The following is a 12,450-nucleotide window of genomic DNA, read 5'->3' as shown; positions in this document are numbered from 1 at the left end:
CTGTTGCCGATCCAGATCCACCGTGAGTGAGGAAAGATTGAATCAATAATAGCCATATCGTTTCCTTCCCCCTCTCTTCCTCGCCTGTAATCCTGTAAATCATTCCCGTTCTCGGGTCTCTCGGCATCAGAACCCGGCAACGTATGGATGGATGGACTGTGGTTGACGATCTAACCCGATCCGGCTATCTCGTGTCTCTGATAGACCTACCAGACTATATCTAGGCTACCGACCATGGATACCCCGTGGCAATCGGGCAATGGAGATGTGTGGCCAGTTGCACGCTCTGCCCTGCCTCCAGTACCTTCTCTCACAAGCAGAACTTGCCTTCTCGACCCCGAACACCTTGATCCTGCCACTTTTCTACCCAGCGCGCAACGAACTTCTCCACGTACCCGCCGACAAGCAGATCCGGCAAGTTCCTCATCGTCTCGCTCTCCCGTTGTGCTCTGTCCGTCGAAAACACCACCTGCCTGTTTGTGTGCTGCCTCATGCCCTCATCGGCCGTCCTCTCGGCGGTCCCGTAACGACCCTCGTAGGTCGATCTCAGTTTGACGGTGGGGTTGACAGCCGGATCCTGCTCACTGGCTGCCAGTTGCGCCAGCCATTCTTGCGGGGAGACGGACTCGAAAGACAGTCCGGCCCGCCGCAGCAACGGAAGTAAGTCGTCCGTCCAGGAGAATGACGTTGGATTCACGACGTTGTAGAAGCGGCAGCAGGCTCCTGTTGCTGAAGGATTGACTTCCCGGCCCCCTCCTGCTCCTGCTCCGGGAGGTGCTGTCTCGTTGGAACATAGTTCAACGATGATCTTGGCAACGAAATCAACGGGGATCCAGGAGCAAGACTGGAAATGAGTCAGAAGTCCAGCTCGGGGAAACTCGAACGCGCATCATGAAACTGAGTAGGAGAACATTGCGAACGAACCTCTTGCAATTCGGGCAGACATCCCAGCGTCAGTGCGGAGCGAACGATGAGTGGTATCGACTCGGAATCGTTCCACAATCCCTGTTGACTGTCCCCGACGATTTGCCCGACACGAATCACGCGGCCCTCGACTCCAAAGGCTGCCGCGTTGTGTACCATGTGTTCTGCGACGAGCTTGGACCTCCCATAGCCCATGGTCGCCGAGTCGAGATCTTCCAGCAGTGTCTCTGCAACGGGGCTCTCCTGCCGTGTTGCTGATGCCACTGACACCGATGAGAGTAAGGCGAATCCCGCCGGCCGCGCTGCTCGGACCGACAGGGCGAGATTGAGGAGGTTCTGTGTCCCTTTTATATGCTGGCCCTCGAAGCTGCGCAGGCCCAGGTTGAAATTCACCGCCCAAGCATTGTGGATGATCAACGAAACGCTGTTTCGCAGCTCGCTGAGCACCCGTGGCTCGAGACCAAGGTCTTCCCGGCCTAGATCGCTGTGTAGGCCAACCACACGCTGTTCGTGCTCTTTTGGCAACGACAGATCTCGATCTGTAAGGGCTGAGAGGATCCGTTGCTTGGCCTCTTCGTCCGCTGAAGAGCGTACGAGGCAGTAAACTTTTTTGATTTCTGGCCGCTGCAGAAGCACAGCAAGGATATGGCTGCCAAGAGAGCCTGTTGCTCCGGTAAGTACCACAAAATGTCCAGAGCTTTGACCCCTGTCGACCGGCACAAATGTCGATAATGTCGAGTATTTCTCGATCATCCTCTCCATAACGTCTACTTCATCCTCGTCCTCGCGCTCTCTCCCGTCCTGGAGCCCGACCAGATACCGGGCCAATCTTGCTGCCGTTGCATGTTCAAAGATCGTATTGGGCGTCAAGGCCTTTGCGCTCGGGAGGTACAGCTTTCCTCGGAGAGACGCTGCCATCTTCGTGGCCTGCAGGCTGTCTACACCGGCGGAGAAGAAATCTGTGTCTGCCGAAAGAAGCTCAATTGACCCTTCTTTCTTGAAACTGTCCAGAATCAAGCGCTCCGTATCGTGGTGATTGAGTCTCAGATCTCCTTTCGCGTTTAAGTTGAGCGCTTCATACTTGTCGTCAATGATTCTTTCGAACGCTTTGTACACTTGAGCGCGAATAATGGTGCCTTTATCCGTTTGAGGGTAATCGACCTCTGCCCCAATAGGCAGGATCATTTCTCTTGATATGCAAGCAAAGGACTCGACCTTGGAATTTGCTTCGTCGACAAAAGGCCATACGTGTTCAACATATTCCTCGTCACTCATGGCAGCTGCGGGCGAACTGCGAAACAGTAATACACCGGGCAAAGCTCGCCCGATTCCAAACACGACAGCCTCGCGAATGAGGGGATGTTGGCGCAAACGGCCTTCCATGACCGAAGGCAGCACCTTCTCGCCGTTTGTGAGGGTCACTCGGTCGTCCAGCCTGCCCGTATACTTCCAACGATCTGGTTTGGTGGGATGGGCGGCAAACGTGTCTCGGGTGTGGAACGAGTTCGGCGGGTCGTCCGAGTTTGTCGCAGTCTTTGATTTCAGCCCATCGAGCACTACTAGTTCGTAGCTCTGTGCTCCCAACGGCCTCATCATGACGAAAGGCTTTGCGGCGGGGAAGACCGACATGTACGACCAGTCCTTGTCGTCCCGGGAACGCATCGAGTCCATGAGAGCTCCCGTTTCGGTTCTGGGAGTCCATCAGCCTTTGTCACTAGGAAAGTCACGGCGGAGACGTACGAGCCCCAGTGTGAGATCAAATGGACGCCACAGTTAACAAGCAGGTCACCCAGTTCGTCGGGGACCTGGCTTCCGGCCGACGAGACAATTTTGCAGGCTTGCATGGCTCTGATCCCGCGGTCTGTTTCGGCGAGCAGGCCCAGTGCGTACGGCACTGTAAACATGATTGCAGGTCTGACAGCTTCCAACACCGCAGTCAAGTTCGTCGATGTCAATGGGAGCCTCGCATTCATAAAATAAAGGGTTGCTCGCTTGAAAATCGCTCGGAACAAACATGCATGGCCGTGTGTGTGGTAAAGGGGCACGGTTAACAAACCGCGGAGGCCATGCCCTCTGGAATAGTTCTCAAGACACGCTCGGTGAGTCTGGTAAATCGGTTTAGGCAGGCCCGTCGAGCCTGATGAGTGCAGAATAAACGCCACCTTGTGCTTCGCAGAGGGTTTCCCGTCTGCTCGTCTGGTAGGAGGCCTGGCTTTCGCCGCATCATCGAGCTCGCCACTTTCCAAGATTGGCAGCAGCCGCAAACCCTCGACTTTACGGATCTTGCTCACAGTTGCTTCCAGCTTTGGGTCGTAGCACACAGTTCCGCACCCGGTTTCCCTTAGCAGGCTCGTATAAGCCTCCGTTGCGAGTCTTGGGGAGAGCAGAAACACCGTGTACCCCAGCCGGCTCAGGCCAAACATTGTCAACATATAGTCCAAGTCAGATAGGCCCAGCAGGGCGATAGTCTCCGCCTCATCGCTGTCCTTATCCTAGATACATTCTTGTCAGAATGGAAAACCGTGGCCGAGATGCTCGCTTGTTCAACTCACAACTCGCCTGAGGCCTTGGCTCAAGAGTTTTTCGACAGCCACATTTGTGAGTTGATGTATATCCTTTGCCGTCAGACATTGGAAGTCTGTAAGCGTGCCATCTGATTTGGGGTATGCGATGATAGGTTCGTTGTTGTCTTCGTTTGCACGCGCAATGATCAAATCGTCTACACAGTGGAAAACGTCGAGGTCTACAACAGGAGTCGACATATCCACCCCGGGTACAGGCTCAAGTGGTCTGATCGGAAGTACACAGCTTGCGAGTAGATTCAAAGACAAGTCATGCAGGGACTTGGACTTAGCTGGTCGTCATTTACTGCAAGTCAGGCAACTCATTGATGAGATGGGCTCCGATTTTCTCGAACTCATCCTAGCCTGCTACAGCAGTGAATGCTCATGGATATTGCAACTGTTTACCGAAATCCCCAAGCGCTATTGCGGAGTTGATTGTCGCTTGCCTGGAGTCGAGATTTACCTCATGCCATTCTTGGTGTGCGAGCTTACGCCATACTCACGATTCCGCCAGCCACGACATGCCGACGACGTGGCTTCAGGTCTGATGTCTTTCCGCTCAGAGCGACCCTCGGCAGTCTGCCGGCGTGTTTGCTGTTCAGAAATGTGCAAGTGATCAAGCAATCATCGACACAGAGGCAGATGTATCGAAGATTTGGAGAGAACCGGCTCCACTTCAGGGGCGACACTAGCCGTATTCGTGAGGCGGATGTCAACATCCACCTCCGCCTCCGCCTCCTCCTCGTCTTCCGTTGTGTTCCTTGTCGACTTCCACCTGCCAGGTTTAATTTGCAAGAAATGCATTCCGCTCTCCCAGAATAGGATGAAGGTCACAAGCTTACATGTGCTTGCTTTGGTCAGTGCCAGCTCATTCCCCCGCAGGCAATTGCCGCCAGGCTAGAATGGTACTCGGGACAGTTGCTGGATCGCCCCCAAGCTGACTATTCTTCCCCACATCCACGTACTGTAAATATGGCCTCGGAAACCTCATATATGGTATTGGAGTGGATATTTCCCCTTCAGCTTCGTTCCTGTGGCTTGCTCTTCACAGATCATTGCAATTGACTCCCATTTGCATCACGTTGGAGCAATGGCTTCGCCGTATTCACCATATTGCGTCCCATTAAACCCCAACTACCTGCGCAAAACTCGAAAGATTCGAGTTGTTTGCATCGGTGCAGGATTCGCGGGCATCACCCTTGCCTACAAAATTGCACATGAACTGAAGCTTGAGGACGTCATCAGCTTCCAGGTCTACGAGAAGCAGGTACACGAGGTCTTAACGGACATTTGGCATCGTAACTGACTGAGACCAGAGCCATCCAGGCGGAACATGGGCGGCCAATCACTACCCAGGGCTCATGTGTGATGTTCCGATCCACGTTTACACTCTGCCATTCAATCCAAAACATGACTGGAAGAACTTCCTGGCGAGCGGGCCAGAAATACTCGAATACATCCTGGAAACAACCAAGAAATTCGACTTGGAAAGGCTCATGAAGTTCAACACCAGGGTGGTTGAAGCTACATTTGACGAAGCAAGCGGCAAATGGGATCTCAAAGGTTGGCAAACTGCCTTGTGACGGTCAAAGCTGACCGAGACACAACAGTCGAATCGAATGGCTCCATCTCGAATGACCAATGCGACATCTTGATCGGTGCTGCTGGGACTCAAAAGTAAGCTATTCATATGGATCAACTACTGGTGCTGTGGCTAATCTGATACCTGTTCTCTGTAGCACACCGCTCATGCCCAATATCCCGGGGCTCGACAGTTTCAAAGGCAAACTTGTCCACACTGGAGATTGGTACGGAGAATTATTCGCCTCCAACTTCACACTTACTGATGGAGTTTAGGGATGATTCGTTGGATTGGAAGGGCAAGAAAGTCGGCGTCATTGGCAATGGTTCATCCGGAATTCAGGTATTCCGTGCAATGCAACCCGACGCCGCTGCTATCACGCACTTCATTCGCAAACCTACCTGGATCTCGATGAGCTATGCCCACCAGTTTACACCGGAAGGCAGGAATTTTGCATGTGAGTGGAGCTCCCCGTCGAAATGTTGTCTTCTTGAAACTAAATCATCGAGAGTAGACTCCCAAGAGCAGGTAGAATCCTTCAAGACTCCCGAGAACCTATTCAAGTACAGGAAGATGATTGAGAGTTTCAACAACGGCCTTTTCATGCGACTGGTCTTCAACGAGACAAGCAAAGGGGCGAAACAAGCATTCCGGGCCGAGCTCGAGCGTTGGATGAGCGATCGCCTGCACGGAGATCCTGCGTTGGTCAACCGCCTGAAGCCTTCCTACCAACCCTGGTGCCGTAGACTCACGCCGGAAGACAAATACCTAGAAGCGCTACAGGCTCCTAATGCTGAATTGGTCGATACCAAAATAGAGGCTGTCACTGAGGATGGCATCCGCAACAGCGACGGCTCGTTTCACCCATTCGACATAATAGTCCTGGCTACTGGATTTGTCAACAACCGCATTCCACCTTGGACTATGCGAGGACGGGGCGGAATGACCCTCGCAGAAAGATGGAAGGATAATGTGGACGGCTACATCAGCGTGTGTGCTCCCGACATGCCGAATTATTTCAGCATCGGATGCGGACCCAACTTCCCCATTGCGAACGGACCCGTCCTGTCTGCGATGGGCTTCGTTTCCGACTACATATTGAAGTGGGCCCTCAAGATCGCGTCAGAGGACGTCAAGTAAGTTCCGATCCAGCACTTTTCCTTGGCCTTCAACTGAGAGAATCACAGGTACGTGTGCGTCAAGAATGAGCGCGTCGAGGCATACAACATCTACCTGCAGGAGATCCTCCGGCGCACGGCGTGGAACGAGGACTGCGACTCGTGGTACAAGAAAGGCAAGATCGACGAATATCGCACCGGCATCACGGCTATTTACCCCGGCAGCATGAACCACTTCAGGGAGATGCTCAGCGAGTTGCGTGGCGAGGACTTTGATTTCGTCTACAACACGAACAACCCCTTCAATTTCGTCGGGAACGGCTTGACCAAGGTGGATTTTGACGAGAACGGGGATCTGGCCTCATACCTGGAGGATATGGTCAAGTTTGACCATTTCAGCCCATGAGCAGGAAGCTCCTATAAGGTCATCTACCATGTTACAAACTCATATGGCCTTACATTTTTCTATCTCAAAAATGGCAACGTTCCTCCAGACTTCAGAATGGTCTTCTCATAAGCGGATATTTGTTTCCAGTTGACTGCAACAGCAACAAATAGTCACTCAGAGTCGCTCCGTGGGCAGAATCGTGCGACATCCCAGAACCGAGGAGACAAGTCCCCTGATCCGGACGGGCTGTGTCGGTTTTTCCGATTGAAGTCCCTGAGGTCAAAATCTTAGTGCCATGGTGCCCAGCAACATTGGTCAATATGGCGACAGATCAGTCCTCTTGGCCTGCGATTTACCGCACGGTGCTCTCGGGGCCAGTTTTCATTGTCTACCTTCTTCGTGGTCCTGGGCTCATTGCGCAGAGAGCGGTCGCTAGCTAATCTGAGCTGGTCCCCATAGAACGGATCATAAGATCAAAGGCTAACTCTTCACAATAAAGATATAATTCTGGAAAGGATATACCGGCGGATTCAGTGAGGTATGCCAAACGGGGCTCTAAAAGACTGAGTAATTATCAAGGGGGGTTAGAGGCTCTTAGGCTAGTGTCCTATATCAGGATAGCACAAGTCAACGCTGTTCTCCACAGGCTATGAATGTGCTTAAAACCACTTGATTCGGAAAAAATGCCCTATAACCGTATGTGACTATAACCGCTTATCCCACTGGCTCGATGTGACGGGAGGAATATAAGGAGCATTCATTATAGGAGGAGAGCAGACCCGGGTGTCCAAAGGGCGGTGCATGGTCGAATGCTATGACCACAAGCCATTTCATGAACCGATTGAGTTGGTGGGGGAAATCTCACAGAAAAGCGGCATCCTGTGTTAGTTTTCTCCCTGGCAGAGGTTTCCTTATTACCTGTAGCGCCTGACCACCGCCAACGAGGGGCGAGAGAACACGTCATTCTACATAGCGTGCAAGGAGATTCGAAGCTCTATCTCTGACACATCCCCCGGGAATTGTGGAAACATGAAGCAACACGTATCCGAGCTATTTATGTCCGGATGTATATCTTCAGATCATTCTGCCAAACAGATTGGCTTTAGGGCCGTGTGTCCACCACCAGTGCTAAACCATACCGGACGCAGAAAATGGTCCACTACTCTTCACTTCGCTTGGCTGGGGTGAATCTGACCAAGAACTTCGCGTCCCACGGTCCCGCAGCCCCCCTGTCCTTCTGCCGCATCATCTGCTCCGTCATGCTCGGATCGGTCTCGATATCATACAGCTGATACAGCCTCGTAAGGGTCAGGTGCATGCCAATATCGGCCAGATGTTTCCCGATGCAATTGCGCGGCCCGTGGCCGAAAGGCTTCCACATGGCCCTCATGTCCGGGGTGGAAGTTAGCCATCGCTCAGGGACAAACTGCAGCGGGTCAGGAAAGATCTTGGGGTCGCGGTGAGTCGCGTAGGAGACGGTCGCCACATTGACACCCTTGGGCACGAAGTGCTCGCCGATTTGTTTGCCCGGTGACACTCGTGGGAAGCCGACGTTGAAGGGACCCCACAGTCTTAGGGTTTCGTCAATGCAAGCGTTGAGATACGACTGACAAAGACATATCAACAACTGACAGAGATCCAGGGTGTTCTGACTCACCAATTTCGCAGCCTCTTCGTAGGTTGGCATCTTGCCTGAATCCGGGAACGCCGAGCGGATTTCGTCCATGAGCCTTTTCTTCACCTCGGGCCTCTTGCCGCACTCCCACATCAGATAGATCGACGTGATGGCGGTGGTATCGCTGCCGGCCAACAGGAAAATGATGGTATTCTCTACCAACTCTTCGAAGGTCAACTTGCTTTTGGTCTCCTCGTCGCGGGCATCGATGAGGTTGCGCAGAAATGTGCCCTTGGCAAAGCCGTCGCCCTCTTTCTCGATTTGCAGCTGGAAGTCTCGCACGCTCTTTTGGACGAACTTGACGAAGTTGTCGAGCTGACCGTAGGCCTTTTGGATTCTGGGGATCGGCACGTATCTGAGCCATGGGATGAAAGCTTGGACGGGGATCGTGACGAAACTGTTCAAGGGCGGTCAGATCACTTTGCGACATGATTACCCATGTAGGGGTTTACAGCCAGGAGGCTACTGTGGTATGGGAAGTGCATGTTTGTGATGGACACTGTCGGATCACTCACAAGCAGTCCATGTCTCGATGGCTGATGGCTCCCTGGCCGGACACGGAATTGAAAGAGGTTCCGAAACTGAAATAGCTCGAGATGTCGAGAAAGTGACACATCATCTTCCCGAAGATGTCAACTGTCCGGCCTACGTTGGGCCTGAACACCGTCTCGTCGAGCGTCTCGACCTTGTGCTGGACGAACGGCTCGTCCTTGAGTAACGCATTCAGGGAGAACGCATGGGACAGCAAACGACGAACACGGGCGTGCGCGGTCTTGTCCTTTTCGTTGAAGACGCTGTTGGCGCCGGTGGCCGTAAAGGGGTCATAGAAATTAGGTTCCTTCAAGCACGGGCTCGAGCTCTGCCCGTAGATATCGACCCACGACTTCATGTCGGCGAAGAAGAGCTGGTTGGTGGCGACTCGTACGGGACTCCCGTACTGCTGGATCATGTCATACTGCCAGTAGAGTCGCGTCATCTTGAACGCCACCACCATGGGGTATATGTCGGTGAATTTGGCGAGGAATGGTCCTGGATACTTTGCGAGAGGGTGGAACCATATCCGGTAGATGATGACGGCGAGCGCGTAAATGACGGGGGCTGCACACAGTGTATACGGGTTCAGTGCCTGAAGCTGGCCCAGTGCTGCAAAGGCTGCCATCCTGGACTTCGCTTCGATCACGCCTACTCTACGCTGAGTTAGTGGTGACTATGCTGGCCTTTCAGCCTGCTTTAAATAGAGTCCCTGCACTGGATGACCTACGAGGGGCGACCCCATGGGGAATGCTGCCCACCGGGGCGACAGATTCATCACCTCGCTGTACCGACGGGGATAGCTGTCTTCGGACCAGAACCCGATGCCGACATGGTGCAATAGGTACTCGGTATTGGCTGGGGAAGCTTCGTGAGAAAGATGATACAGCTCTACAGGGCGGTTCTGGGATTGGAATGCTTACGGGGACCGCGAATATCTGCCGCGGGGATGCGATAATGATGCCGATTGGCGGCTGCCCACCGGCTGACCTTGAAGCCCAATCACAGGCGATGCCAAGCCACTAATTTCCCGGGATTCGGAATGGTCCCGACATTAGATGGAGTGATAGCCAGGCACAGGCATTCAGGCCCAAGAGTACGAGGTACACCGTATATTCTGCTCTCAGAGGCGTGAGAATGCAAAGGGATCAATGTTCTTCTGTACAGAGAGAACGGAATACAGGTTGATCAACACACAAGTCCTAGTGATGCAGACTTTTTTTTCCTTTGGTGGGGAGTGTTAACGGGCTGAGCCACATGTGGACCGTCGTACAGTCAAGACTGTGAGACTCTACTAGATCGATTGAGCAGAGACAAGTTTAGTTAAGTTGCAAAACAAGTTACAGCGTGTTCAAAGCGGCAGACACATAGCCAAACTGCCGAGACAAAGGAAAGGCAAATAAAGGACCCTTCAAGCATTTCTTGGTCGTCCAGCTCGCCCCTTGCCGCCCTAGGGAGAGACTGTTGTTTCACTTGAATGAAAGGCAGTTGAGAGTAGTACAGAGAAACACGTGTCTTCTGAGAATTTTCTCCCAGCGTTCAAGTCCTCCAAGTACTCAACATTCCTTCTTCCACAAACTACATTCCATCCTTGGAGACTGCTTCCTTGAGCTTTCGATCAAGCAAAGTCAGACTCTTCAGCGGCCAGCGTCAAAGCCCATCATTCGAGCTCCTCGTCACATATTCTGACATCCTTACACTTCTTTAGCCTGGGACATTTGGCCTCGTCAGCACACAAGGCTGCGGTACCACGCCGAGACCCACTAAAATCTTGTCTCCAGCTCTCTTCATCCGCGGTGATCGCGTCGTCAGTGAAACTCCACACTGCTTCACCATGCCGAAAGTGACTGCCTCGGAGCCCAAGGGCCTCTCCAGGTCGCTCCCATACCCAAAAAAGCAGCCAGCCAAAGGAATTGCGAGCAGTCAGTCAAACAAGAGCGCTGCAGAAGAGGAGAAGCAGAAAGACGACCCGCCAGGCTTCCGGTTTCTGGACCTTCCTTCCGAGATCAGACTACACATCTACGATTACTTCGCAGTGGAGGATACAAGTGCTCCTGCAGATGATGAAAGTGTGAAGCAGACCAGGAAGTCACTACAAACGGTGTGCCGTCAGATCAGCAATGAGTGGACCCCAATCTTCTTCAGCACAACAACAATCGTGGTCGACTCAAGCAATTGCACTGAGCGCTGGGGAAGCAAAACAGACGTCGGGGCTATTGGCACAGGAACAATGACAGACAACTTGAAATACATTACCAAGCTGAAGTACATCATTGCCATACACAAGAGGTGGTATAATTCCCGGATAGCTGATGAATTGGAATGCTTTCTGAAAGGTCTCCAAGAACGTCTACCGAGACTCCCATCTCTGGCCGAGGTGACGTTCTGGGTTGGGTTCGACGAAGAAACCATACCTCTGCGGGCAACCTATCATCTGCGTCGCGAAGCAGACAGGAAGATGGAGCAATTAGTCTCGCACAGTACAGGGTCGGGCTTCTTGAACGGCTGGAAGGCAGAGACAGGGACCCTCCTCGATGAAAACCACTTCCCAGCTGAGATGCAATTCATTTTCCGCAGAGAACAACCTCGCATTGCTAAGGCAGTGGAGGAGTAGCTGAGGGATAGGATGCCAACCAGGTCTAGAGGGCTGACCAAAAGCTCGACGGACTCCAGAAGACGGCAGCAAGGGTTCGAACTGACTCCTCCGCCAGAGTCCAGTCTGGATTTCCACGAACCAGGATGTCTCGAAGTACAACATCAATGCACAAAATCACAGGCCACTCTCAAATACGAGTGCTGGAAATCGAGTAGAACTGGTTCGTTGGGAAGTAGAAGAGGCAAAATGTTCAAAGAACGAACAAGAAGGGAATAATGGGGCAAAATGCCGCCGACAACACAACCACCAAAAAGAAAGAGAAAAAAATGGGAAGATAGCACACCGTGTGACAAGCACCAGTGAGCTTCCAGCCACTCCCCTTTGGAAAACTTCCTGAAACAGAAAAAAGAGAAAGGTAATGAAGGTGGGGGAAGCAGGACCATCGAACGTCAGCTTCAGCCTCGCCGAGCCAAAGGGCTGGGTTGTCCCAGCACGGAGCTTTCATGGGCCTTGAGGGACGCCAATGAGACAACGATGCCCCATTCGAGCAAGAACAGCCACACTTGTACAAAGACCAAATGCAATCAAGGGCTCATGTTGGTGTTTGTCCACCTTCGTTTCTTCTTTCCGTCTCTGTGCTGGACCCTCTTTTTTTCCCCTCTCCTCCCCGTCTCGCTGGGGAAAGTAGTGATCGGTGACCTCTCTTGCCGGGAATGTGAAACTCAATCTGATACGAGTAGTAGGGATCTCAGCTGGCTGTGGGCTGGAACCAGGGCTATGACACTGATTGGGAGGTGTTACCGAGCGGCAAATGCACAGAGCATCCAATCGCGTGTTGCACAAGCTGCATAAGCTGCGCAAGGTCGCCGAATATTTGACACACATGTACTTTCCCCGGGCAGAGCGAAACCACGACGTGAAAAAGAAAAGACGCGAGACGAAGAAGGTAATCAGGCGGGAAATGTCCCGTGTGCCCTTTTGACGAGGCTAATGCAAGCCACAGGGTCTGTGCGTTCCCATCTCCAGAGTCTGCCTAATAGTAGGCGTCATGTCTCGCCCTTACTCGCCCTGC

The 12,450-nt window shown here is 52.7% G+C and overlaps 4 protein-coding genes across 4 annotated transcripts; 2 read left to right on the top strand and 2 right to left on the bottom strand.

The window, feature by feature from the left end:
• Window positions 1-310: 310 nt before the first annotated feature.
• AYL99_01494 (hypothetical protein) lies at window positions 311-3,686 on the bottom strand (the record flags this gene model as incomplete). Its single annotated transcript, XM_018833010.1, has 4 exons — window positions 311-844; window positions 925-2,614; window positions 2,665-3,416; window positions 3,477-3,686. The coding sequence occupies 4 exons, from the start codon at window positions 3,684-3,686 to the stop codon at window positions 311-313; spliced, it is 3,186 nt and encodes a 1,061-aa protein (XP_018698889.1).
• An 892-nt stretch (window positions 3,687-4,578) lies between these two features.
• AYL99_01493 (hypothetical protein) lies at window positions 4,579-6,594 on the top strand (the record flags this gene model as incomplete). Its single annotated transcript, XM_018833009.1, has 7 exons — window positions 4,579-4,755; window positions 4,805-5,051; window positions 5,099-5,165; window positions 5,228-5,296; window positions 5,346-5,527; window positions 5,585-6,206; window positions 6,258-6,594. The coding sequence occupies 7 exons, from the start codon at window positions 4,579-4,581 to the stop codon at window positions 6,592-6,594; spliced, it is 1,701 nt and encodes a 566-aa protein (XP_018698888.1).
• Window positions 6,595-7,735: 1,141 nt separating this feature from the next.
• AYL99_01492 (Versicolorin B desaturase) lies at window positions 7,736-9,410 on the bottom strand (the record flags this gene model as incomplete). The annotated part of the gene is made up of 3 exons (XM_018833008.1): window positions 7,736-8,182; window positions 8,234-8,648; window positions 8,767-9,410. 3 exons carry the CDS (start codon window positions 9,408-9,410, stop codon window positions 7,736-7,738), a joined length of 1,506 nt encoding a protein of 501 aa, XP_018698887.1.
• Window positions 9,411-10,616: 1,206 nt separating this feature from the next.
• On the top strand, window positions 10,617-11,396 carry AYL99_01491 (hypothetical protein; the record flags this gene model as incomplete). Its single annotated transcript, XM_018833007.1, has 1 exon — window positions 10,617-11,396. One exon carries the CDS (start codon window positions 10,617-10,619, stop codon window positions 11,394-11,396), a length of 780 nt encoding a protein of 259 aa, XP_018698886.1.
• Window positions 11,397-12,450: the final 1,054 nt, after the last annotated feature.

Source organism: Fonsecaea erecta, assembly GCF_001651985.1.
Source record: "Fonsecaea erecta strain CBS 125763 chromosome Unknown Scaff1, whole genome shotgun sequence".
NCBI lineage: Eukaryota > Fungi > Ascomycota > Eurotiomycetes > Chaetothyriales > Herpotrichiellaceae > Fonsecaea > Fonsecaea erecta.
Note: the sequence above shows the minus strand (reverse complement) of the source record. Positions and strands in the feature narration are given on the sequence as shown.